At 36.4% G+C, this 26,931-nt stretch overlaps 1 protein-coding gene and 1 long non-coding RNA gene across 2 annotated transcripts in view; one reads left to right on the plus strand and one right to left on the minus strand.

Annotated features, from left to right (window-relative positions):
* Nucleotides 1-14,921, minus strand: part of LOC145246787 (very long-chain specific acyl-CoA dehydrogenase, mitochondrial-like) — a 248,482-nt gene extending 233,561 nt beyond the window's left edge. Inside the window, exon 1 of the mRNA XM_080108583.1 lies at nt 14,769-14,921. Coding sequence (XP_079964709.1) covers nt 14,769-14,842 — 74 coding nt within the window. The 5' untranslated portion in view covers nt 14,843-14,921. The remainder of the gene's footprint in view (nt 1-14,768) is intronic.
* Nucleotides 14,922-15,386: 465 nt separating this feature from the next.
* Nucleotides 15,387-21,062, plus strand: LOC145246524 (uncharacterized). Its single transcript, XR_013863125.1, has 2 exons — nt 15,387-16,152; nt 20,971-21,062. It is a non-coding gene; the product is annotated as an uncharacterized LOC145246524 (long non-coding RNA).
* Nucleotides 21,063-26,931: the final 5,869 nt, after the last annotated feature.

Below are 26,931 nucleotides of genomic sequence, written 5' to 3' on the forward strand. Positions count from 1 at the left end.
AAAATATTTTTTTAGCTGTCTAGGTGCTTTGGTGATTAAAATTAAACCTCCACCCCAACCCGCCCCTCCAACTATAGGAAGAACACTAACTCAGTTTCATAGAAATAGTTGTCAGACCTAATTTTCATGTCAGCTTTTATATGTATGACAAAAACCTTGTTTAAATTATTAAAAATAAGCTGTTAAGGAGTTAAACTAATAATAGTAATATTCAATAATATTAATACCAAAGAAATGTTTTGAAAACTTTGTGAAGTAAAATTAGTGCTTTTAAAGATGAGTTCCCATGGCACGATATCAACTTGTTAAATCTAACATTACAACAGCTGAAAGGCAACTACACAAAATGAAAACAGAGTTTTTGAAACTGAAAATGATAAACTATTAATTGATTTATTTTTTACAGTTTTTAATTATATTTTTAGATCGTTTTTTTAGTTTTTTGTTTTAATCATTATATTATGCATTTATTTTTCTTTGTCACTTTTTTAAGCAATATAGATATATTTCTTGATTTTAACCAAATATATTTATGAAACAAGGTTTTTTAAATGAAACATAAAATAACGTATCAAATGATACAGAATATTCCCCAAATAGTTGTCTTTGAGAAAACAAAAATAGCAAATTAAAGGCAACTATTTGGGGAATATTCTCTATTGGATACATTTTTTTATGTATTTGATTAAAAAAAATTTGTTTTTATTTATATTAAAAGTAATTTACATAGAAAATAATCTTTATTTAAACATAAAGATTATTTTCTATGTAAATTACTTTTAATATATTGTTCATTTATTTATTTTTTGCTGACGACACTACCATCTATGGTAGCACCTCTAAGACAGTAAATGACCAAGTTCTCTCCGATTCTCTCTCCTCTGATCTTGATCACGTTGTACAATGGGGAAAGGAGTGGCTGGTTACTTTTAATGCATCTAAAACCAAGCTTCTATCTTTACATCATGAACGTTCTGATCCCCATCTGGCATCAATTAAAATGAATGGCTCTCGTCTTGGGGAGGCCTCAAGTTTTGACAGGCTTCTGGGCTTGACCTTTACTCCTGATCTTAAATGGAATACATACATCCAATCTGTTGCCAAGGCCGCTGGAAAAATGGTCGGATCCTTCTATCAATCCAGTAGATATCTCACTGCTGATGCAATTCTCTATCTATATAAGAGCCAGATACGTCCAAGGATGGAATACTGTTGCCACATATGGGCAGGAGCTGCTAGAAAAGACTTGTCCTGCCTTGATAGGGTTCAAAATAGACTTCGTGGCCTGGTGGGAGATGTCCTTTTCTCTTCGCTGCAACCTCTATCTCACAGAAGAGATGTTGCGAGTTTGTCTCTGCTTTATCGTTATTTTCATGGAAAGTGTTCAACTGAGCTTCAATCTATGGTCCCCCCCCCCTCGCCAAACTTTCACAAGAAACACTAGACTAGCTGAAAACATTATCAATAATTTTCCCCACTCTTTATCTGTACCTAAACCTAAACATAGATTCCATGATCAAAGCTTTTTTCTTAGAACTGCACGCCTGTGGAATTGTCTTCCGTTTTCCTGCTTTCCAGCTGTCTATAATATGGTTGTCTTCAAGTCCAACGTGAACAAGTTTCTGATGAGCCGTTCCACTTAAGTTAACAAATTTACCGAACTTCCATTACTATCAATTACTATATTGTCCTTTTGACTACTCTACACTCTTTAACACTTATCCTTGAGTGGCCTATCGGCCTCGATAAGTGGTGACGCCTATGTATAAAAAAAAAAAAAAAATTTACAAATAAAATCAAAATATATCTTTTTGTCTTGATATGAAAAAAAAACTCATTTCATTTAACTATTAGAAAAAAACTTGTAAAAACACATTTCAAAGGGAGGGATTATTCAGAGTCTTCATCAGATAGCCAACAGGCCTGCAAAAAGCCTTTTACAATAGTTTGTAAATAATCGGAGACTAATCTTGAATTTAACCACTTAATAGATATATTCATATTAAAATAATAGATGTATGTGTATGTGTGTCTGTTTGTAAATATTTAACCAATAAACTCTTTAACTACTGGTCGCATCACATTAAAATGAACAAAAAAATAGTAATCATACATCAAGGATGGTTTATAATAAGTAAAATTTTTGTTTGGATGGATGAATAATGTATACAGAAATAAGGTGGCAAGTTGAAATGCAAAATGCTCATTTTACCTTCTATTATATTTCTATTACTTTTGCATATGTACAAATTCATTCATAGCTCGAAGTGGTTTAATTTTAATTTTGTCTTATCCATATGTCAATAACTCAAATGGTAGGGAACACGGCTGGAATGCTAAATGTTTTGGGTTTGATTCAAGCTAATGGTACCAAGTCATTTTTTTAAAAACTTTTGAAATCACTACTATATATTAGGCACAATATAATATTCAATAGAGAATTGGCTCTGTAATAATAAATGTGAAATCTGCATGAATTAAAATATATTTAAGCGTATTTCATGACTAGGCAGAAGAGCGTCACAATTCAAACTACATTTAAATTAATGATAGTAGCAAGATTTTTCTCCCTAATTATTATCCCACACTCCTGATCATAACTGGCAATTTCTCTACATTCATCACAAGTTCTGCCCAATCACCATCTGTATTTGTTTCTTATATAGATATATTTCACATTAGATTTTTCAGTTCTTAAAATAAAAGTCTGGCCTCTCCCATTGGTTGTCTGTTTTGCATTTCTTGCAATATGGGATTATCAGTTTCCACTATTTACTGTACAGTTAAACACATAAGAGGAGGTCACTCATCCCTCAAAACAAATGAAACTATTCCTTTGCTGCTGAATTAAGAGTCCAACAGTTTCACAACTTTCACCTATGCTGATCCAAACACAATTGCACAGAGGTAAATGAATTTTTTATACACTTCCATTTTTATATTTGTTTAGCCACTAGCTTATAACTCATTCAATTGCCATGCTTCTTAGTAATACAATTGTTGCTAAGCAGGCAACACACTTATTTCTTCTTCCAATAGCTAAAAAACATACAATTTTCATGCAGCTTTTTTGACAGAAATCCAGAGGTCATTATTCAAGAAAGATATTTCCAACCATTTCAGGTTCCAATTACCAATTACTGTATTTGCACAATAAGGAAGCCAATAACAGCCAAAATACATTTTCTGCTCATTACGTTTCCTTTATCTGAAACACTTAAGCCCTATTATTTTTATGTCTTCCTGCCATCCACTCACAGACAATATGTTAATAGTATTATTATTACTATTCTTTTTTTACTTGGATTATGGTTTACACTTTCGCTGTTAATTTAACTACTTTAGTAACCTATATATTAATACTGTAGTACCTTTAACATACGTATGCGCGTGTCATAGTTTCCAGATTATAAATTATTTGATTGGGAGATCCTATTATTAAAAAGGAGAATAGAAGGTGATAACATACTATGGAGATTAAATTAGTATATAAATATTAAATTAGTATATAGATATTAAATTAGTATATAGATACACTAATTTAATGTTCATAGTATGTTATCACTTTCTATTCTCCTTTTTAATAAATAGGATCTCCCGATCACTGAAGACAATACATAGACATAAAACAAAAAATGATGTCGCTTTTGGGTTGTACATAAAACTAAAATATACCTTCTTGGTCTTCTGGCTAGAATACAAATATCTGTTCTTTCTAAAGATGATATAATGATATTGTGGGGTTTACATTCATGCTGGGTGTATGTACAAGGGAAATATGTCACTATGTGAATATATGTGTCAATATGTCAGTATTCAGCAAATAAGAAGCAGACACCACTAATTCCAATTTCAGTTGTTTACAGTCGTTGTTGGCCATGTTAAATTTACAGTTATGCCAATTCGATTTTTTTTCTTTTCAACAAAGTCCGGTTCGGTAACCAGATAATTTTAACATCATACCCAGGTTTACATCTAACACTTAGTGCCGTATGCTTTTTACTTTGCCTATTCTATCAACATTTTACAATAGTTTACTTTTAAATAATAGAAAAATAAGAAAACACAGTCAAATTTTATTTAAAATGTGCTCATGTGAAAAACAGACTATGATTTCTATGACTTATACTTTCACATTATTATTTTTATTATGATTAATAATCTTATTAAGAATATTATTTTTATTATTTTACTATTATAACATATACAGTTACATTTAATTGGAACACACAAGTGACAATACCTATCTTATAAGTGCAATGACCACCACGGATGATAGCTGATAGCACTGTATGATAGTGATCAATATTTGAAGACAAGCAATTTGCTCAACAATGCTTGCCAGTGCCATGAAGTGACAGTTGATTTCATTTCAGAACAGTTCACTGAAGCATGACACTGTTCATGATTGAGATTTACAGAGGAACTCCGTGCAAATGCAATTATCCACCATGAATTCATTATCTTTTTTGCTCATGTTCTTTTCTTCCTTCATGGTATGGGTTGGAGCCTGCCTACTACCACTTTTTTTTTTTTTTTTGCTTAACACATACCTCCAAACACTTTTTTTTTTTTTGCTTAACACATACCTCCAAACACTTCTTTTTTTTTGCTTAACACATACCTCCAAACACTTTTTTTTTTTGCTTAACACATACCTCCAAACACTTTTTTTTTTTGCTTAACACATACCTCCAAACACTTCTTTTTTTTTGCTTAACACATACCTCCAAACACTTCTTTTTTTTTTGCTTAACACATACCTCCAAACACTTTTTTTTTTTTGCTTAACACATACCTCCAAACACTTTTTTTTTTTTGCTTAACACATACCTCCAAACACTTTTTTTTTTGCTTAACACATACCTCCAAACACTTCTTTTTTTTTTGCTTAACACATACCTCCAAACACTTTTTTTTTTGCTTAACACATACCTCCAAACACTTTTTTTTTTGCTTAACACATACCTCCAAACACTTCTTTTTTTTTGCTTAACACATACCTCCAAACACTTCTTTTTTTTTTGCTTAACACATACCTCCAAACACTTTTTTTTTTGCTTAACACATACCTCCAAACACTTCTTTTTTTTTTGCTTAACACATACCTCCAAACACTTTTTTTTTTTTGCTTAACACATACCTCCAAACACTTCTTTTTTTTGCTTAACACATACCTCCAAACACTTTTTTTTTTGCTTAACACATACCTCCAAACACTTCTTTTTTTTTGCTTAACACATACCTCCAAACACTTTTTTTTTTGCTTAACACATACCTCCAAACACTTTTTTTTTTTTGCTTAACACATACCTCCAAACACTTTTTTTTTTTTGCTTAACACATACCTCCAAACACCCGGGCAACGCCGGGCACCCAGGCTAGTAGTAAATAAAAATTTTTTTGAGTGCCACATTTAATGATCTCAACTGCTTGCCACCAATCATAATCAAGAACTTGTCTCATATGACTCAAATTGACCAATCAATTACAACCATTCTAAATAAGAGGAAATTGGTCTGCTTTAAATATTAAAATAAGCAAATGATACTTATTTTTACGACCCCTGCGAATCTGTTCTAATAATTTTGTTTCTCCTCAAAAAAAAAAAAAATCCTTTTAGACTGTTTAAATTTAATTTCAATCCTAGTAGATGGAAGGTGAACTGATGGTCTGCTTGTGTTGCATGTCTGGTATTCTGCATAACCACTTGTTCAGCACCCCTTACCTAAACTGAAACTCTAAAAGAAAAAAAAAAAAAAAAAAAAAAAAAAAAAAAAGCTGACAGTAGAATAAAAAATTACACTTAAACCAGTCCAAAACTCAAACAAAACCAACGTGTCTCCTCCCTTGAGGCTTGCATTTACGAACATCTGTGGACTTAGAACTAATTTAAATGGTTGAAGCATTTCTCCTAACAAACAGCCCAGATATCTTAGTACTGACTAACCTACACTCCTCCTTCCCCTCTAACTACTTTAACATGCCCGGATATCTCCCACTCTGCCGTAAGGACTGACAGACATATGCAACCCATTTCCCAGACCAGCAAGAACATGCATCACTTTTAGATCTACTTCTGACCACAGTTCCCAATGACTGTGTAACGAATGCCCACACTCCACATGGGAACGCCGATCATGCAGTGGTAATGGTTGAAATTGCCCTAAACTCTAGAGCCAAAACTGAAGAGCCATTGCTCAAAACAATGAGATATTATAAAAAGGCTGACTGGGAAGCCATCAGGGACGCCCCATGGCGAAATATCTTTTCACTTCTTGCTGAACAGTGTGAAAATGAGACCACGGAACGGAATGGTTCAAAACGGCAATTGAGGCACATGTTCCCTCCCATGCGCAAATTTTATAGCAAGCTCCACTCTCCCCAATGGTTTACTTCTACTTATGCAGCTGCCATAGCGCAAAGGCAGCATGCATACTGCAGATTTAACCGACATAAGTCCAGTTCAAACAGACAAAAGTATATAGAAGCCAGAAGTAACTGTAAGAAAGAAATAGTGACAGCTAAGAGAGAATTTACTGAAACCACCAAAAACGCATCGAAGCACAGAAATTAGGAACCCGCGACTTCTGAAAAATATATAACAGTGTAGTAAATAATGGGCAATCAACAATTCCCCCACTATCCAACAATCATGAGGTTGTTTGCTCAGCAACTGAGAAGGCTAACATGCTTGCCAGTCGGTTAGCCTCCAACTCCACACTGGATCCTGCTAACCACCCCTTTCCTGACTTTCCTTTGCAGACAGACGCCACACTAGACGATCTGAAAATCAATCCTGCTCAGGTGCATGCTATCATAAGAAATTTTGACACTGCTAAAGCATGTGGACTTGATCTCATCCTGGCTGTGCTATTAAAAAGTGCTCCACTGAAGTAGCTCCAGTTCTCTCCAAACTTTATAACAAATGCCTTAATGAATCTTGCTTTCCTGCCTGCTGGAAAACTGCTTCTGTAGTACCAGTTTTCAAGAATTCTGGTGAAAGAACTGACCCAGTAAATTATTGCTCCATTAGCCTCCTTCCACTTTTTGCCAAAATATTTTAGTCCATTATTAACCAAGCTCTAGTCCGGCACCTTATAGATGCTAAACTTCTGACTGACCAACAATATGGATTTAGGCAAACCCGTTCCACGGCAGACATCCTAACTGTAAACTCTGAGTGTATATACCATTCACTGGACAAAGCGGGGGAGGGCAGAGCAGTAACTCTAGATATATCTAAGGCTTTTGACAGGGTATAGCATGAAGGTCTTCTCAGGAAAATCAAATCATACAGCATCACTGGAAGAATACTTAATATAATTGAATCCTTCTTAGATAAGAGAAAAATCCAGGTTGTCCTCGATGGCCATACATCTAAACAATATGATATAAATGTGGGAGTGCCTCAGGGGTCTATTCTTGGACCTGTATTATTCCTAATATTCATAAATGACTTCGCTAACAAAATTGTCTGTGAGATGGGTATATATGCTGATGACACCATGCTCTATAATAGATACGACAGGAAAACAAATGAACACATATCTAAAGAAATGGCAGAAACACTAGAGGATGACCTCCGATTTGTAGTGGAATGAGGACAAAAATGGATGGTCAGATTCAATGCTACTAAGACTAAACTTGTTTCCTTCAATAATTACAAGAAACCTTCTCTACCACCAATAGCAATGGCCAATGACTTTATTTGAAAGTACAACTTTTAAACCTCTCGGCCTAACGTTCACAGGAAACATGAGTTAGAACAATTACATTGAGAGTATTGCCAGGACCGCTGCGAAGAAGGCAGGTTCTCTCTACCGTGCTAGAAAGCTATTAACGCCTGAAAGTATCCTATACCTCTATAAGGCCACCATTCGCCCATGTATGAAGTATTGTTATCATATTTGGGCTGGTGTATCTGCCACTAGTCTCTCGCTCCTAGACAAGGTTCAAAAGAGAGTCGCCAATCTGATAGGTCCTGAACTGTCATCTAAGATTCAGCCTCTGTCCCATCGACAAAATGTTGCATCCCTCTGCCTGTTCTACAAGTACTTTAACAGTGAATGCTTTGACGAACTGCAAGCACTTGTATCCCCTCAACGTGAATACCCCGACAAACCCGACAAGCAGCGACATTCCACCCCTTTACAGTAGAGATCCCTAGATGTAAAAGAGCCTTCTACTCCAGTAGTTTCTTCCCCAGAACTGCTAGACTTTGGAATTCCCTTCTGGGTCCCTGCTTCCCCAACCGTACTGACATGCAGAAGTCCAAGTGTAATGTGAACCGACATCTTGCTGCCCAACTCCCCACATAGTACCCCTGATGCTTATGTCCCTGATAGTAGCCCCCTACATCAAAGTGGCAATGTGCCTTGTTTGGGGTGAAAATGTAATAAAAAAAAATAAAAAAATAAAAAAGTTTCGTTTTTGGCAATGGATTTTCCCCACATTAAAAACCGACCTGGAGTCTAACGTCTAACTCATGAAGAGGCAATTAAATTGAAATAACAGTGTTATATTATGAATAAGCGTATGGTGGCGAGAAGGAACCAGACAAACAATATGTATTTAAATTTTAAATGATTGATTTCTCAATCGTTTATTTAGAAAATTAAACTTAATGAGAAAGTGAAATAAACAAAATGTTCAAAGTTCGTAAGGATGTGAGAATGTTCAGAAAAGAAGAGCTTCATCGTTAATGTTTGTGTTTCTTAGGAGAGAAAAGTCGCTAATATGAAATTGTGATGAAACAAGTGAAAACGTTAGTTCTTACTGTTGGTGTTTCCATGTGGAGAAATTGATGGATGATGTGCGTGAAACTGGGTTTAACGTTGGGGGGGGGGGGATCCAACGGAGCCAATGATTATCTCATGCCGTAGATTTGCTGTGACTGTGTGACTCGCTTTTTGTCCCGACGGCTACTGTTTTTATAGTGGTGTTGCGGACATAGTTGAAGACAAAGGGCAAATTGATAATTAGCTTATATTTTGCTATTTTAATTGTGTTTGTTTATTGTGTCTTAATGCGTTGTAGGGAATCATCTGTTTGGTGTATGTATGCAGGTGTTATATTGATTTAAAGCTGAAAAAGTTGTGAATGTAACCTATTTGGTGTTGAATTGTTGCAATGTTTTGTGTAATATTTATTTGCATTAATATGGTATCTAAGTTGCGTTTACTGTGATGCTCGTGTTTTAATTTTGGTTTTCTCCTTTGCTGTGCAGCCTTATCTAGCGGTTTTCTTGGTTGAAGTGATGTGCAAGCTATTCTATTGATGTGTGTATGTGAGAGAATGGGCTTTGAAATTGTTGTGTGTATTTATTGAGTTCATTTGTATTGCATCGAGACGAACGGATTTTTCTTATCATCGCCATTATTATTGTCGGCGCAGCTGCTGCTTTTCAGGTTTATTCATGTGAATATTGAGGGATATGCGAATATAACAATAGTAAATGGCAAAGGTGCAGAATAGTTAACAGTTGAGAATTTGTGAATAACAACAAATGCCTTTTATAATATAAGGCATTTGTTGTTTTATTTTTTAGTAGACAGAATTAGACACAAAGTTTATCTTTAATGTAAGGAAACTTCACGAATGTTACCGTTATTTAAATAAATAATCTATAATATAAATCTCACTGGTCTGTTTAAATGTATGTATGTATATCTGCCTAAAACTTTCGACAGAGGCGACAGATTTTCATGAAATCGGTATTGTTTTGCAGCTCGACCCTTCAGATGACAAACATCGAAACATTGGATAAAAACATTAATTCCTTCACTCTCAACTGGGCACATTTCTAAACGGAGGGGGGGGTCGCTTTTTTCGCCAATATTTTCGAAAGTCATCCCCTCTTTCCAATTGACTAGTGTTATATGGATAGAGAGGCTGGTTGATATCGGTTGATAAATTAAGAAATAATCATAACGGAATAAGAAATAGTTTGTTTTTTTTATCTCTTAGGGAACGCCTACGGCGAACGGTGAATTTAAATTCAAATATAAATATGAAAGCATGCACACACACCCCCCACCTTCGGCGAGCGTGAATTTAAATTCAATAAAAAAAAAAAATTAAAGGATAACAAATAAATAAATGCACTAGCGTTCGAGGCGTACACACACACCCCTCCCTCCCTCTGAAAATGCAATGCGCGAGAGAGCCCACTGTCAGTGAAGCTGATAAAAAGGGAACGGGAGAGAAAGAAAAAGTAAAATCGACGTGGACGAATAAAGAAAGCAGTTTTTGAACTAAGCGTTTTGTCAACGGTGAAAAAGGATAGCGTTTGTATAAAAAAATTGAGAGGCAAGAAAAAAGAGAAAAGAAAAAGAGGCAGGAGAGCAGTGAACGGTGTCAAATGGGCCGGTTGTTTTGTTTACGTTTGAGCAAATAATGAATCAAAAAAAAAAAAAAAAACCCTATGAGCCGGTGGTGCTCAGGAATGCCCAAAGTGCAGCGTAAACAGATTTCCCTGAAATAAACAGGAGTTGAATTCTTTCGGCTGAGAACGGACCTCATGGAAAGTTCAAGGCGAAGATATTAAAAATAAGAGGGTTGCAACGACCAAAAATATCGTCATGTCGACGGGTGTCCCCATCCAAGAAGAAACCAAATAGGAAAAATCTTGCGAATGATGAACTTTGCGGAGACATTATGAAACACGAAAGTCCAATTGGATAAAGTTAAGAGACTATTATGATTTCCCCATCCCGATATCCCCGCTCCTTGTCCTTGGCCGAACTGCCATATCATAATGGAAATGGTATATACATTTTCTCTTATATTATTGTTTTTTTTCTTTGTTACCTTGTTTTCTTTTCTTTCTTTTATGATATTTTTTTTATCATCCGACCTCACCCCAACCTATGTGATATTAAATTTAAGGATGTTGAATAAAATTCGTGTTTTAAGATTCTAGCGTTGTAATTCTTGCTTTGAGTTTGAATCGTTCGGAACAAAATGTGCTAATGAGAACGTCAGACAACGTGTCAAATAGGTCACAAATCGTGGCCGACACTTTGTCATTATTTTATTTTTATTTTTATATTGTGTTACGGACAACGTAGGGTGAAGCACTGACCTAGAGCCATAAGATTCTTACCAGGGGACATCCACCCCGACTCAGCTTCATACCGGTCCGTAACACTAGCCACTTCCGATTTGGCGATGACCGCAACAGCAAAAGACGTGTAGGGGTGCAGAGGTTTAAGTGGAATTAAATCTCTTTGCCCCAAACAAAATAAAAAAAGAATAAAACAAAATGACACGTCCTTCTGATTTAAAATGCAGCACATTTATTTTTCAACAAAAACAACAAGGTGGATTAACAAAGGTCCGATCGGTGAAAGTTCTTTCGAAATCATTATGATTAAAATGTTAGATGAAAGTCCTTCATGGACTAGAAGGTTAAAGTCCTGTGTGAAATTAATGAGATTATTTTAAAGTTTGTGTTTTATCTGGCGAAGTTCGCCTTATTTAAAAGTCCCACGAGGAAAGTAATTTTTGAGAAAAGTAATTCATTGTTATTAATTAGAAAATGTGCGGAATGGATGCGTGTGTGCATAAGTTATTTTTGAGTGTCTACGTGGCGTGTGTAATCATGGTGTTGACGGCTTCGGCAGCAACGATGTTATGAAGACGAGAGGCAGGTTCTCGTGTGTTGTCGAAGCGAGAAGAAAGACTGAAGTGACTGAATAAATGAAAATTCCTAGAAAACTGATGCGTTTTTATACATTTTGGCCTCCAAAACAAGATTGCTACTGCTGATAATTTGGTTTTTGGAAAAGCGTTAAAAAGACAATCTTCTGAATTTTCTCATTGGTCGCTTGTGTCACGTGATGTTCATTTTTCTTTGCTGTTATGAGAAAAGTGTGTGGGCGTATTTGAAATTGTGCCATTGCTGGAAGAACTTATTTTTGTGAAAAATGCGCGGGCAAATTGAAATAAAGGTTCGTTTATTTATGTGTGTGTGAGAGAGAGATTGACTGCACAGACGTCACTTTTTTTTTGTTTTGTTTTATCACGTTCTTTTCCTCCTTCGCGTTCGCGGTACAGGTTCGGGCCTGCCTGCCTACTACCACTTTTTAAAAATTTATTTATTTTTTAGCTCAACACACACCTCCAAACACCTGGGAAACCAGCCTAGTAAAACCAATAAGAAAAAATATTGTATAATCAGCAAATGTTTAAATCAAGGCCAAAGTTAGATCATTTTTTTTTTGTTTTGTTTTTTTTTTAAATGTGGAGAAAATCTATCTCCCTCAAAAGAGGTACTTTGGATTGGAAAAATTAAAATTGTTGCGGTCTAGAAGGATTTCTCCTTCTCTGACCGAGGAGAGAAATATTAAGTATAGTATCAGAACAGATTCAGGAGGGATGTTGAAAAAAACGATATATATATATATATATATATATATATATTCAAAGCAGGCGAATTTTCTCTAATTTCAAATAGTTGTGATTGACTTATTAATTTGAGTTACGTAACAAATCCTTGGTGGTAAGCAGTGACGAGTATAAAAAAGTACTACTAGGTTCTTTTATTTCAAGAACATGGGTTTCATTGTGTGGTTATTTTTAAGTTACTGGATTGGGTACTCCTTGGGCGTTGAGTTCCATGGCGACCAACAGAAAAATTTAATGGGTAAATGTTTACTTTAACTACAACAGAACACTGACCAATAAAATTTGGGATTTTTTTTTTTTTCTTTTTTTTTTTTTTGGTTTTCGGGGTCGCTGACAACGAATCTGATATTCAAACCCGTCGCAAATTTACCGTTTATATGGTATTAATCCCTAAACCCTCGCAATATTTTGTTCCAACTCACCACCGCCATCGTTTATGCTATTCTTACATGATGCATTCGCGCATGGACGCGCGTAGTAAGGTGACTTGTCACATCGCGGAATAATTTTTTAGCAGACATTTAAAATAACAAGTTTTCAAAAACAAAATGTGGTTCATTTTTCTGTGTCACGTAGTTTTTGATGATTTTTTAATTGATCTAAAAAATTAAGTTTTCAAGAGCGGTCTACAAAAGCATTTTTAGTTTTAGTTTTTTTTGTTTTGTTTTTTTTAGGTGGGGGGGGGGTCAATTATAAAACTTGTACAACATTTAACAGGTGCTTCTGGAGTTTAATTTACCGTTTTCCGTAAGTAACGCGCCGACACACCGAGCAAAAGAACTGTTTAATTTTTCACAAAAATTCTGTTTACATTGGCGAGTACGCGGTGGAGGGGCAGGAGCAGATGTACGGGTGGTGTCACGCGCGCGACACCACCTGTCCCCCTGCTCCTTACGGAAAAACGGTAAATTAAACTGCAGAAGCACCTGCTAAATGTTGTACAGGTTTTATAATTAAAAAACCGCCCACCAAAAAAAAAAAAAAAATTAAAAAAACGAAAAATAAAAAAACTTTTGTAGACCGCTCGTGGGGTTTGTTTTACATAGATTCGAAAAAGTTGTCAAAAAACAAATATATAAAAAATAAATGTTATCAAAGGCAAGATAAGTTACTTTTCTACCAAACTGGATATATTTTTCGTGTTTTTATTCAATGTAACATGTTTATTCAGCTCGAAAAACATACAGTGTTTACCGATGTATTGGAAAATTCAAAATGGCGCCCGACACTCTCTTTAACACGGTAAGTTCAGGAAAAGATGTTATAAATAATAAACTAGACAAAATACTGTTAGAAATTCGCTCATTATATGTTACCGTGACATAAGTTGACATATATTCGGTGGTTTTTAAATAGTATTTTGTCTAGTTTATTATTTATAACACGTTTTCCCAAACTTACAATGTTAAAGAGAGTGTCGGGCGCCATTTTGAATTTTCCAATACATCGGTAAACACTATATGTTTTTCGAGCTGAATAAACATGTTACATTGAATAAAAACAAAAAAATGTATCCAGTTTGGTAGAAAAGTAACTTATCTTGTCTTTGATAATATTTATTTGTTATATATTTGTTTTTTGACAACTTTTTCGAATCTATGTGTACAGTAATACAAACCCGAAAACTTTCTTGTTATTTTAAATGTCTGCTAAAAAAATATTCCGAGATGTGACAAGTCACTTTACTACGCGCGTCCATGCGCGAACGCACGCATCCGCATCATGTAAGAATAGCATAAACGATGGCGGTCGGTGCCCGTGAGTTGGCACAAAATAGTGCGAGGGTTCAGGGGTTAATACCATGTAAACGGTAAATTTGCGACGGGTTTGAATATCAGATTCGTTGTCAGCGACCCAGAAAACCTAAAAAAAAATAAAAATTTTATTGGTCAGCGTTCTGTTGTAGTTAAAGTAAATATTTACCCATTAAATTTCTGTTGGTCCCCCATGGAACTCAACGCCCAAGGAGTACTCTGGATTGTAACAAACTAATGATGTCCGCCATGGGGATTGATCTGTTAAAATAAAGCTTACAAATTTCGCCAAGTAGAAAATTAAACCACACACAACCCTGAACTTTAAAACAAGGGTTTTATTCATTATTTATTTTTATTATTGAATGATTTTTCTTTTCATCATTAAATAATAATTCATATAATTAAAAGTGAGAAAAATTCAATTAATCAAAACTTTGCTTTAAGAGGAAAAAAAATAAGTTGTATTTTTTTTTTTTTTTTTTTTTTTTTTAATGGGAAACGTCGGTAGTCCCAGTAGTTGACCGAACTTTATCGGCTGCTAATTTAACCTTTCCACTTCTACAAACACAAAAAAAAAAAATGTTAAAAAGGAACACTTACCCAACATTTACTAAATTTTGAGTTGTTGGCCGGTACACGGCAATAACTCGGCCAATCTGAGGTAAACGTAACATTTTTCTAAAAAAAAATAAAAGTTTTTCACTGTCGTTGAATGAATGTTCGAAACAGGAGTGGTGAGATGGCAACCTGTCGACCTGCTCGGAATTCTGTAATCTGTAAATATTTTGTCAAGGGAGACAACTTGTAAAATAAAAAAACGGTGTTAACTACATTTTTAGCATATTTTTTATCGTCCGATTTAGAGTAAAACATGCGTTTTGACTTCAAATTGACTCCAACTAAATTAATTATGAAGGCGATATTGAACTTTAAAGGTCTGTTATAGAGGGTAAACAACCAGTTATAAAAACCAGGTTGACCTGGTTAGACACAAACGAAGGAACGGAACGCACAGTGTTCAGTTTTGTAGCGTCTTTGCTAAGAGACTACATAAAATATAGTCAAAGGACTTAAATCTGTGGGGTTAGAAAAGAAGAAGAAGAAAAAAAAAAAAAAGAAACGTACCGGGCGTATCTGCATCGCTCTTTGGGAAAGAAGAAGGAAAGGATGGCCAGCGCATTTGTATATGCGAAGGGAATCCTGGGAAGGCAGAGCATGATGGGAGAAGCTATTATTTTTTTCCTGTCTCTTCCTTTTTTTTTTCTTGATAGGAGGATATAAAAGCAGGGAAAAATTCCCTGGGGGAGCAGAGAGAAAAGAGTTGTGAGCATCTTCCCTTGAAAAGAATTTTGTATTGCTGAGGTTTGGATTGTGCGGTGGCGAGAGGCCAGGTGTGGTCGATTGGAAAAGAAGAGGGCAGAAACGTGCTGTTGTCGAGAGAGTGACTCGCTCCTTCCCGAACCCCAGAACCGAATCCTGATTATAACGCTAGTTATACTAAGGATGACCGCGATGATTGTTCAACTTGATATAAGGAATTCATTTTAATATAAGAAATGGTTCTGTTGCAACGTGCAGAGTCTTTGCTAAGACACTACATAAAGTATAGTCAAAGGACTTAAATCTAAATTCAAGGAATTATTCTAGACACATCAATGGCAACTGGAAGAGAGAGAGAAAGAGAAAAATCATCTTACCTTCTTTATTTGGATATCTCTTGCAACAGACTGTCTATGTTGCGACCAAGGTATTAGTTCTTGAAGTTTGGTAAATGTTAGTCAAAAAAACCACAATCAAATTGTTAGAAAAAAATAACCATGTGATGGTAGGAACCACTGTAAAAAGAAAGGGGGTTCCCAGGCTTGTGAAAATAAGCCATTTTATAACATGATCCAAGATCACGTGATTACCCATCAATATAAAAAACAATCACAAAGGAGAAGGCACTTTTGCATCTGTCTCCCCAAACCAGAGGCAATTGAAGGTAAGTAACATTTTCTTATAGTTTAAAAGGACATAACCGTCCTTGTTTATTGACAACCCAAAAAGAACGATTATCAAAAAAAAGAGGGGGGGGTGAAAAAATAAAGGATGATTGTCAGGATCAGGAGCTGAACGTCAGTGAGATCTGGCAGGATAAGTGTCAGCAGGCTGCTGAGGAGGACATCAGTGGTATCTGGCAGGGAAACCTTCAGCGGGTTGCTTTTTTTTCAATTTTTTTTTTTTTATTACAATTTCCCCCCAAACAAGGCACATTGCCACTTTGCTGTAGAGGGCTACTATCAGGGACATAAGCTACAGGGGTACTATGTGGGGAGTTGGGCAGCAAGATGTCGGTTCACGTTACACTTGAACTTCTGCATGTCAGTACAGTTGAGGAAGCAGGAACTCGGAAGGGAACTCCAAAGTCCAGCGGTTCTGGGGAATAAACTACTGGAGTAGAAGGCTCTCTAGCATCTAGGGATCTCAACTGTGAAGGGGTGAGATTTTGATGCTTGTCGGTTTTGTCGGGGGCACTTATATCGAGGGGGCACAAGTGCTTGCAGTTCGTCAGAGCATTCACCATTGAAATACTTGTAGAACAGGCAAAGGGATGCTACATTACGTCGATGGGAAAGAGGTTGAATCTTAGATGACAGTTCAGGACCTATCAGGTGGGCGACTCTCTTATGAACCCTGTCTAGGAGTGAGAGATTAGTAGCAGATTCACTAGCCCAAATATGACAACAATACTCCATACATGGGCGAATGGTGGCCTTATGGAGGTATAGGATACTTTCGGGCATTAGTAACTTTCTAGCACGGTAGAGAGAACCTACCTTTTTCGCAGCGTTTCTGACAATGCTCTCAATGTAATTTTTCCAACTCATGTTTCCTGTGAGTGTTAGGCTGAGGAGTTTAAAGGATGTGCTTTCAGATAAAGAGTCTTTGGCCATTGCTATTGGTGGTAGAGAAGGTTTCTTGTAGTTATTGAAGGAAACAAGTTTAGTGTTAGTAGCATTGAATCTGACCATCCATTTTTGTCCCCATTCCACTACAGATCGGAGATCATCCTCTAGTGTTTTTGCCATTTCTCTAGATATGTGTTCATTTGTTTTCCTGTCGTGTCTATTATAGAGCATGGTGTCATCAGCATATATACCCATCTCACAGACAATTTTGTTAGGGAAGTCATTTATGAATATTAGGAATAATACAGGTCCAAGGATAGACCCCTGAGGCACTCCCGCATTTATATCATATTGTTTGGATGTATGACCATCGAGGACAACCTGGATTTTTCTCTTATCTAAGAAGGATTTAATTGTGTTAAAGATTCTTCCAGTGATACCGTACGATCTGATTTTCCTGAGAAGACCTTCATGCTATACCCTGTCAAAAGCCTTAGATATATCTAGAGCTACCGCTCTACCCTCATCTGCTTTGTCCAGTAAATGGTATATACACTCAGAGATTACAGTTAGAATGTCTGCCGTGGAACAGGCTTGCCTAAATCCGTATTGTTGGTCGGTCAGAAATTTAGCATCTATAACGTGATGGACTAGAGCTTGGTTAATAATGGACTAAAATATTTTGGCGAAAAGTAGGAGGAGGCTAATGGGGCGGTAATTTACTGGGTCAGTTCTTTCACCAGAATTCTTGAAAACTCATACCATAGAAGCAGTTTTCCAGCAGGCAGGAAAGCAAGATTCATTAAGGCATTTGTTGTAAAGTTTGGAGAGAACCGGCACTACTTTGGCAGAGCACTTTTTTAATAGGACAGCCGGGACGAGATCAGGTCCACATGCTTTTGAAGTGTCAAGATTTTTTATGATAGCATGCACCTGAAATGGGGTGATTTCCCGATCGACTAGTCTGACATTTGTCTGCAAAGGAAAGTCAGGGAGGGGGTGGTTTGCAGGGTCCAGTGTGGAGTTGGAGGCTAACCGACTGGCAAGCATGTTAGCCTTCTTGGTTGCTGAGCAAACAACCACATGATTGTTGGATAGTGGGGGAATTGTTGATTGCCCATTATTTACTACACTGTTGTAGATTTCCCAGAAGTCACGGGTTCCTAATTTCTGTGCTTCAATGCGTTTTTTGTTGGTTTCAGTAAATTCTCTCTTAGCTGTCGCTATTTCTTTCTTACAGTTATTTCTGGCTTCGATATATTTCTGTCTGTTTGGACTGGACTTATTTCGGTTAAATCTGCGGTATGTGTAAGTAGAAAATCCAAGCCAGTTGTTGTGGTGCACATTGAAGTCACCAAATACATGCACTTGTGCACTAGTGTCGAGGGAAAGTGCTGTATCTATGCTGTCAGAGACTTTGTTTATTAAGGTACAGTCCTGGGTCGATGGAGAGCGGTAGAGAAAATAAAAGTAATTAATGTTATGCTGCATGTTAAGTCTAAAGCACATAAAGGCTTGATCGTCAGATTCTAGTTTTGTTTCTCTAGTCAAAGGGGGGGGTATTTCAAATATAGACTCCAAGCCCATGTCTTTCAGAGTCCTTACGGCAGAGTGGGAGATATCCGGGCATATTAAAGTAGTTAGAGGGGATGGAGGAGTGTAGGTTAGTCTCACTTAGTGCTAAGATATCCGGGGTGTTTGTTAGGAGAAATGCTTCAACGTCATTTTAATTAGTTCTAAGCCCATGGATGTTCGTAAATGCAAGCCTCAAGGGAGGAGACAATTTGGTTTTGTTTGAGTTTTGTCCTGGTTTAAGCGTAATTTTAGATTGTACTGTCATCATTGTTTTTTTTTTTATAGAATTTCAGTTTAAGTGGTTATGCAGAATACTAGACATGCAATACAAGTAGACCATCAGCTGACCCTCCATCAACTAGGATTGTGGCCTCAGGAAAGCTCACCGGGGATGAGTGCAGGGTCAATTTTCCATGTGCAACATGGCACTGCTAACATCCTGACTTCAACATTGACGTGAACTCATGGGAAAGCAGTGCTTCTGACAGGTCAACCTGGCACCGCTTGATACACGAGGGCTCTCTGCTCGCGGAGGCAAGACTAACTGAATCTGCAAAAAAAATGTGCGCTGCGCGAGAAGCCCGAGATGCTGAAGTGGCCGTCTTCAGCCACTGGTGTCCAACATGTGGCAGGGGCTTCCGTGGCCGAATTGGACTGATCAGCCACCTGTGGACACACCACTAGTTGTCTATGGTCATAATCGACTCCGATTGACGAACACACACACAACATCCCGATATCAACTGTTGATGGAGCAGCTGCTCTAAGCGCTACCAAAGAGTTAGGGCCCTAGTACTACCAGTCGGGAACAGCAGCCAGGAACTGTCAATCCGGTACCCTCAGCTTAGGTGGTATCTGGCAGGGAGAGCTTCATTGGGCTGCTGGGATGGATGTTAGTGATATCTGGCAGATGGACCAGATTTTGACAGGCTTGTGATATGAATAGCCTGACGTCCACCAGTGCCAAAAGGCTGCAGCAGCGTGAGGCAACACAGGCTCAAAGGCTGCAGGAGCAAGAAGGCACCACTGGTTGGAAGGCTGCAGGAACACTGTAAGCAGGCAGTGAAGGATAAACAAAAAAGTAAAGTAAAACTTTCGGAAGGTTAGTCCTAAAAGGTTTGTGGAAAAGACTTTTCAGTTCGTTGATGTCCTGCTGCTGCTGCACCTGCTGAAAGTCCTGGTGGGCAGCCAAATATCCTCCTGTTCTCTCCGCTGAATTGAAATTTTTGCGACAGACATGCTGTATTCATGCGACGAGGTTGTTACATTATTCGCCACTCTCAATAAGGAAACAAACGAGTAGCATTAATTCCTTGGTAAATCACTCACAACAAATCGAGCCTCCAAAGTGAATTTATTGTTTAATTTTGATTCGTTTCGTAAACAAAGTCTATTCCATTTTGTTTAGTGTAGAAAAGGTTGAATTTTAGTTTTTAAGTGTTATGTGGAGATCGGTAACCAACCCGGAACATTCTACATGAGGAACCGAGTCACCAGATCATTGAAAAACAGAGACTTACTCCCTGAACGTTAACATGCTGTATTTGTCTCTATGTAAATACATAAATAAACTACTCTTTCAGTATTCAAACCACAGTGTATATTTATTTATTCCTTTCACGGAATACTTTATCTTTGATTGTCCGAATAATAGGCCACCTTAGGACATATCACTTATCTGATCAAAATAAGAAACAAGTTGTTACTATTTTTAGCATTCAGCGGAAATGACGTTATAGGCTGCTAGACAGTGAATGTGAGATTGCTTACAGTGGAAATATGACCGGCACAGCGGAATATGAACCATTATGAAGCATACCGCGACAGGTCTCTAAAAATTGTACCGGAAAAAAAAAAATTTGACCTACAGCACAAAATAAAAACAAAAGCATCCATGTAGTGAATGTTTTTTAATATTGGTACCCGGACTAGTGGTAAAGTTAGGGTACTCTTGCATAATTTGACCCGAATTCTTGAAATTCCTGTCAAGCATAGATTGGCGAGACAAGCAAACATCAGTTACAGCCAAGTGTCATAGCAGACGCAGACTAATGAAAGAAACAAAACAAACCAGTAAAAATACAAATGCCAATAATCAAAAATAACAAAAAAAGAAAACTACCTTGAAAAATGAAAATATGTTTATTTCATTTTAGTATTTAATTTTTTTTTTTTTTTTTTTTTTTGCAAAATATTTATCAACAGAAAGTTTGTTTTTTTTTCCTCCAAGAAAAGATTTTTTAACCGTATAATTGTTAGGTGTAAGTACAAGTTTTTTTGTTTTGTATTGTTTGCTTTTTCGTAACCATATTTTAAAATTTGTTTTTATTTTCCAGACTTGTTGTTCAGTCAAGTTCTTTTGGTGGCACTGTCCATTTATACATCTCCAGGAGAAACCATCCTTTACACGCAATCTTTTTTTGAGTAAATATTTGTGTTTACAATTGTTGCACCTCATTTTTTGAGACAGCAATTTCTTCTAACAATATGAGATTGTCTACATCGATATTTTCATTTCTTTTTCTAACATGTATAGATTTATTTTCTTGCCTGTCATTTTTCTGTTTGGCGAGTTTGAAAATATATTTGTCAGCTTTTCTTTTTTGTGTGTGGTTTAGTTGCTTTCTTCCAATTCAAATGTCGTCTGCTTCCGTTTAGATAGCGCTTTATCATTGGCTAATCAAACTCCCTAAAATTCAATTAAAAAAATAATAATAAATAAATAATAAATAAGTAACTAATCAGAAAATTAACTTACCCCCTCCCCCTTAATATCACCTTAAAAATTACTAAAAACATAACAGAAAAAAAAATTAAATAAATAAAATAAAAAGTCGAGTTAGCGTTTCAACATTTGAACATTGCTCAGCTGACACTGATGATTGCCGGTCTCGCCCGATCCATGTTTGACGGGAATTCATGAGAATTCCGGTCAAATTATGCAAGAGTACCAAAGTTAGAGAAGAGCGTGTATTTTCTATAACATTTAAACGTAACAAAGCAATAATTTGATGATTTCGAAGAAAAATTTAGGCATTATTAACATCACTGACGTGCTAAGAATTTTCTGTTAATCAACATGGCAGACTAAAATCTGAATTTCAATTTTTAAATAAAAATAAAATTTAATTTAATTTTTACATAAGTCATTAAAAACACACATACACTTCCTTAACCTTGTCATTAATCCGAAGTTCAAGGGGTAATACGAAAAATAAATTACTTGAAAAGCTGTGCACAGTATAAATATGGCAGTGTTGCGGTCGCAAATCACTGATCCTGTGTCACATCAGTATCAACAGAAGACGTTAAAATTTATTTTATTTTATTAACTCTCGTCTATGTAGTTTGTTAAAAAAAAAAAATCTAGTTGTTCTACAATGTAAACATGAAAATACTTATAGTGCCAATGGCCATCCATAAAAATTGACTCAGAAAATGGTAAGCACACAAAATGATGACGTTGCTGTTACTGTGTAAAACGCTGAGGTTTTACAAACGGCTGTGGTGTTGCCTAGTGATCAGTAAAGGAGAAATCCTTTTGGACCGAGGCAATTTTTATGCATAATAAAATCGCAAGTATAAGCAAGTATAAACAATCGAGATTTAAAAAATATATTATTTCATTCACATGTCTTCTTATAACTTTTATTTTTATAAAGATGAAGTGTAGTATCATAAGATACAAATCTTTGGCACTTCTGCATGATAGTGACGTGAGGTGAATGTGTATATTTTAGTTTCAAGAACCGCCGACAGATGTCACTTGTAGCCAAAGAATAGGGGTCAATAACTCTTCCTTTTCTAAAAGTACGTACTGTTGCGGACCATATGGAAATAAAGACCCCTTCAATTGATGGGTAGGATAAACGTCATTTATTTGCTGTTGAAAGAATGAACGTTTTAGTTATAACATGTGTTCATGTCTGCGCGTGTGTAACCAATGTTCGTTGCGGGGCTGGTGTTGTAGAAAGAATAGGAAATGTGTGTTCATCTCAAGTTCGGGTCACTATTGTTTGTTCGCGCGTGGGAATTGAAGTGAGTGTTGTAGTGGAAATGAGAATCCAGCGTGTAGACAAAGAAGAGGATATTAGAGTTGTCATCAGTTAGTAGAAAGCTACACGAAGGTGTTCTCAAGCACCAGTAGTAGATAGAGAGAGAAAGAGTGTGAATGTGTACATACGGTCTGTTAGCTCATGCCCCATACATAGTCGCAGGGGTGTTGACGCGCGCGAGCGTGCGCCTCCCGAAAGGGAGGTGGCTGGTTAGCCCAACCTCTCTGGTCGAGAGTTGGTCCTAAAAGGGTTAGAAACAGCTTGTCTCTTTGTTTTATACTCGTTTCCAGTGGTGATTTGCGCATGTGTATATTTCCTTAGAAAGCGGAAGTGACGCCGTCCATGTGTGTGTGCGTGTGTGTGAGTACATATGTGTGTGTTAGCGCGTGTGTATATACACATGAATGTGAGTGTATATACGCGAACGTGAATAAATGTATGTGTGTGTGGACATGGGCGCATATGTTTGTGTGCGCGTATGTATGTGACAAGCAATATAGCTTGAAATATGAATGTGTGTTTTTGTGTGAGACTTGAAAAAGGCTTGTACAGTACAAACTAAAATTATATTTTGCTACATTTTTATACAATATTTCTGTACACACACAAAAAAAATTATTCTTAACCCTCTGTAAATATTTCATGTTTTTAAAACTCTATTTTGCTACATTGACAATCTAACTGTGAAAAGAAAACCATCTTTGTGTAAAAAAACAAATTATTCTTAAACCTCTGTAAATGTTTAATGTTGTGAGAAATTCCAGTTACATGCCATGTTTCATTGTTTTAAGCTGCCTATGCACAATTCTAGTAGGCAGCCTGTATGTTGGAATTTTTTGTACCAATAATAGTGCATTCCCTCCTGTTTACATTTATTATTTATATTCTGGTTCTTCCGTTATTTAAATAACGGAAGAACCAGAATATAAATAATAGCCATTTTTTCAAATTTTCGCCCCTTCATTTAGAAGTAGTTTGGAATGTTTTTCCCCTTTATTTAAAAGCATTTTCCAAATTTATTTTCCCTTATTTAAAAAGCATTTTGTAAGTTTACTGCTTTTATTTGAAGGCATTTTGTAAGTTTTCTCCTGTTGTTTAAAGGCATTTAGCAAATTCATGTCCCTTATTTCAGAATACTTTTCAAATTAAGTGCTCTGTTCGAATAATTTTTAGTGAATTAAGTTACTATTCGCTCTGTACGATACGATACGCATGTTTTACCCTTTCCTATGTCGAAACCCGTTTTATTCTCATTCTGTCAATGCGGTACTTAACTGGGGTTAAATACGCTCATATCACTGGCCCACTTGTTCACTCTTTCTGTTACCTCCCTTCCCACATTGTTACCTTGTAACTTAGCGTCCCCCTAGAAGATGCAACGACTACTATCACCAAGGAGTTAAGATGACTGGTAATTCTGTATATGTCTCAAACATTCGACATTCGCTTTAAAAAATTCCCAAATTTAGCATAGTACGTCTGTACAGGGATTGGAATGTTATATTTAGTTTATTCCTGAATTTAGCATTTTTATGTGCGTCTAATGTCTTTATTTATATCTGTCTAATATATTTTACGTTGGAAGAAACTGTAGTATTTTCTGTCCCTAGTCAGTGAATAAGAGATCCTGCTAGACTGAGGTAATTTTATTTTTTTGTCCGAATCCAGTGTGTTTGATAATTTTTGGAAGTTGTATTTTCTCCACTTTAAGAAACAACCTTTATCTAACTATACCCTCGTGGAGAGCCTAGTAAATAGAGACATTGTGTCTAAAACCGGTGTTGGTTATATGTTTGTATTTTTCCCCAATATATATATATATATATATATATATATATATATATATATATATATATATATATATATATATAAAGAAGGGAATAAGTATATACCATACTGCTTTAATTTATAATGAACACGTGCGTTCTCTCACACGTGTTAAATGTCTCTGGGTTGTGAATTAACCGGATGATAGTATCACAGATATTGTATTATGTGCTGCAGTCTACCTTACCTAAAACTTGTTGAATGCGCATGTGTGCTTTACTTTTGTATTTTATTGTAAAAAAGGATTTCTTATATGTAAAAGACATTTATAATTTTCAATTGCGAGTTCATACCCATTTGCTTTGCAGACTGTGTTATTCTAAGAGTTTGTGAAAAAACAAGTTCCCTTTTCTTCGCCTTAGCCTGTATTTGCATTTGGTTATTTGGATTCATTCGAAGATACACTTGTGACATAAGTGGCATGTACCCTCCCCCGACGTAGTTGTATATTTAAACTCTCTTCCCACTTTTTTCCTAGGTTGTATTTCAGTGAGGATATTGGTATAAAAGTGTTAAACGTTATTCATTTTCTAGTCAATTAACTTCCATATAGAAGTTTGAATTTTAAATCTACTTAATTTTAATTTTGAGTCATAGGGACCCTTTTAATTTATAACTGGGGACTGTATCCCTTGATATTTTCACTGCTCAATATGCTGTATTGGTCTTGTTTTGTTTGTTTGAGGAAGGAATTTTATGCATATACCTTTGTAATCTTTGTGTGTGCATTTTTTTGTGTATAATATTTGAACGCCTATTTTTTGTATTTGTTTGGATTTAGTCCATATTTTGGAAAAAAACAAACGCTACACGATGTTGGTCACTCGTTCTTCCGGATTCCTTGTAAGGAAACGAAAGTTTTATTTGGGGAAGATTATCATTATCTTAGATGTATTGCGGTTGCAGAGGGAATTACCTAAGCCTTATTTTATGACAATGAAGGCCGATGTCGATGAATGGTTATCATCGGTAGATAATATAACTGAGTTGTTGGGTGATCGTTCCTTACGTGAGGACGTGGACTGTTCGCTAGTAGAAGCAGATGCTATTAATGTTGTAGTGTTCTCGTCCCAGGTTCGATTCATTCTCTTGAGGTTGGCAGATGGTGTGGAATATGATTCCTTGTGTAACCTTGTGATATTTGAAACCCCTAGGAAGATGCTTGGTGAGTTACCAACTACTAAGCCAAAATGTCCAGACTCGGAAGATGGTTTGCTGAGTGCTGGCAAGTTTGGCTTGGAAAATACTGCATCACGGTCTGAAAGCAGTGTTGCAGGTGCCACTTCAGAGGATCTACGTAGTCAGGCACTGAAGTTTGATTTTTCTGGCAGGCAGTTTGCCAGTAATATTTTAAAGAAAAATGTATTGGGAGTGAGATTCCCAGGTATCATAAATGATACCACTCATGTCCACGACTTGTGAATATTGTGAAATTCATGGAGGGATTTCCATGGAATATTGGAATTGTTTTACCCTCGAAAACTCACATGTGTGGTTATCTACCGCAACTTTTTCAGAATAACGAGGAACTTAGTCATGACGGTGAGATATTACTCGGGTCATGTAGTTCTGACAATGGTCAGTGGTTGAAGGACAGGAGTCAATCCTGTGAGAAAGTGCAAGTTTCGTGCACTTCTTTTAATGCTAATGTTAGCACCGGGAGAGAAATTCTCCATCAAGGGTATAGGGCAGAAAGTACTATATCCACCTGTCAACTTGTAAAAACCAAGAGGAGAATGGTTTTGGAAGAGTTACGTGAACTCAAGTTGGACTGGGACGTCCAGATTCATGTTGAGTGTAACTCGATAAAGAATCCCATGATGGACCCTGTCGAATTTGCTGACTACATGGTGTGTAGTTCAGCTTCTCCGAGTTCCTACAAGGGTGTAAGATATGTTGTGCAGAGATTACTTGCAGAACCTTCATTATATGAAGTTGCTCTTTTAAGCAGAACATTTCCTGTTTTGGAGTCACATGCAGGTTTTATTGTGTTTAAATGTTTTTTGAAAATCTGCCTTGATGTGTCTTACTGCAGTATTGCAAGAGCTATCGAAGTCAAGCTCAATTTGTCCTGGGGTGTTTCTGAGGCACTCAAGATCATCTTCTACTTAGGAGTGAGTTTTCTGATGCTGAGATGTTTGTTTCAATGCTGAATACAAGAAGATTGGATCTCTCCTTGATAGGGGTCTTCCATAAGTATTACATCTCCAGCTACCTGGGTGTTTCTGACACCTATACTAAATTTTGTTTGTTTGGCTATATGTATATAGCTTTGCAAACGTTTAAAACTGTAATTGCCTTGCATAATTTGTGCAGAATTTGGGTTTCAGTTTTATTTCATTCCACCAAGTTGAAGAACTTATCAAAGCACAGGGTTGGTTGGATTCTTCCCTCTTGTAGCACCGATGTTGATCT

This window comes from Euprymna scolopes, chromosome 24 (assembly GCF_053919585.1).
Source record: "Euprymna scolopes isolate OS-2025 chromosome 24, ASM5391958v1, whole genome shotgun sequence".
NCBI classification, from domain to species: Eukaryota; Metazoa; Mollusca; class Cephalopoda; order Sepiida; family Sepiolidae; genus Euprymna; species Euprymna scolopes.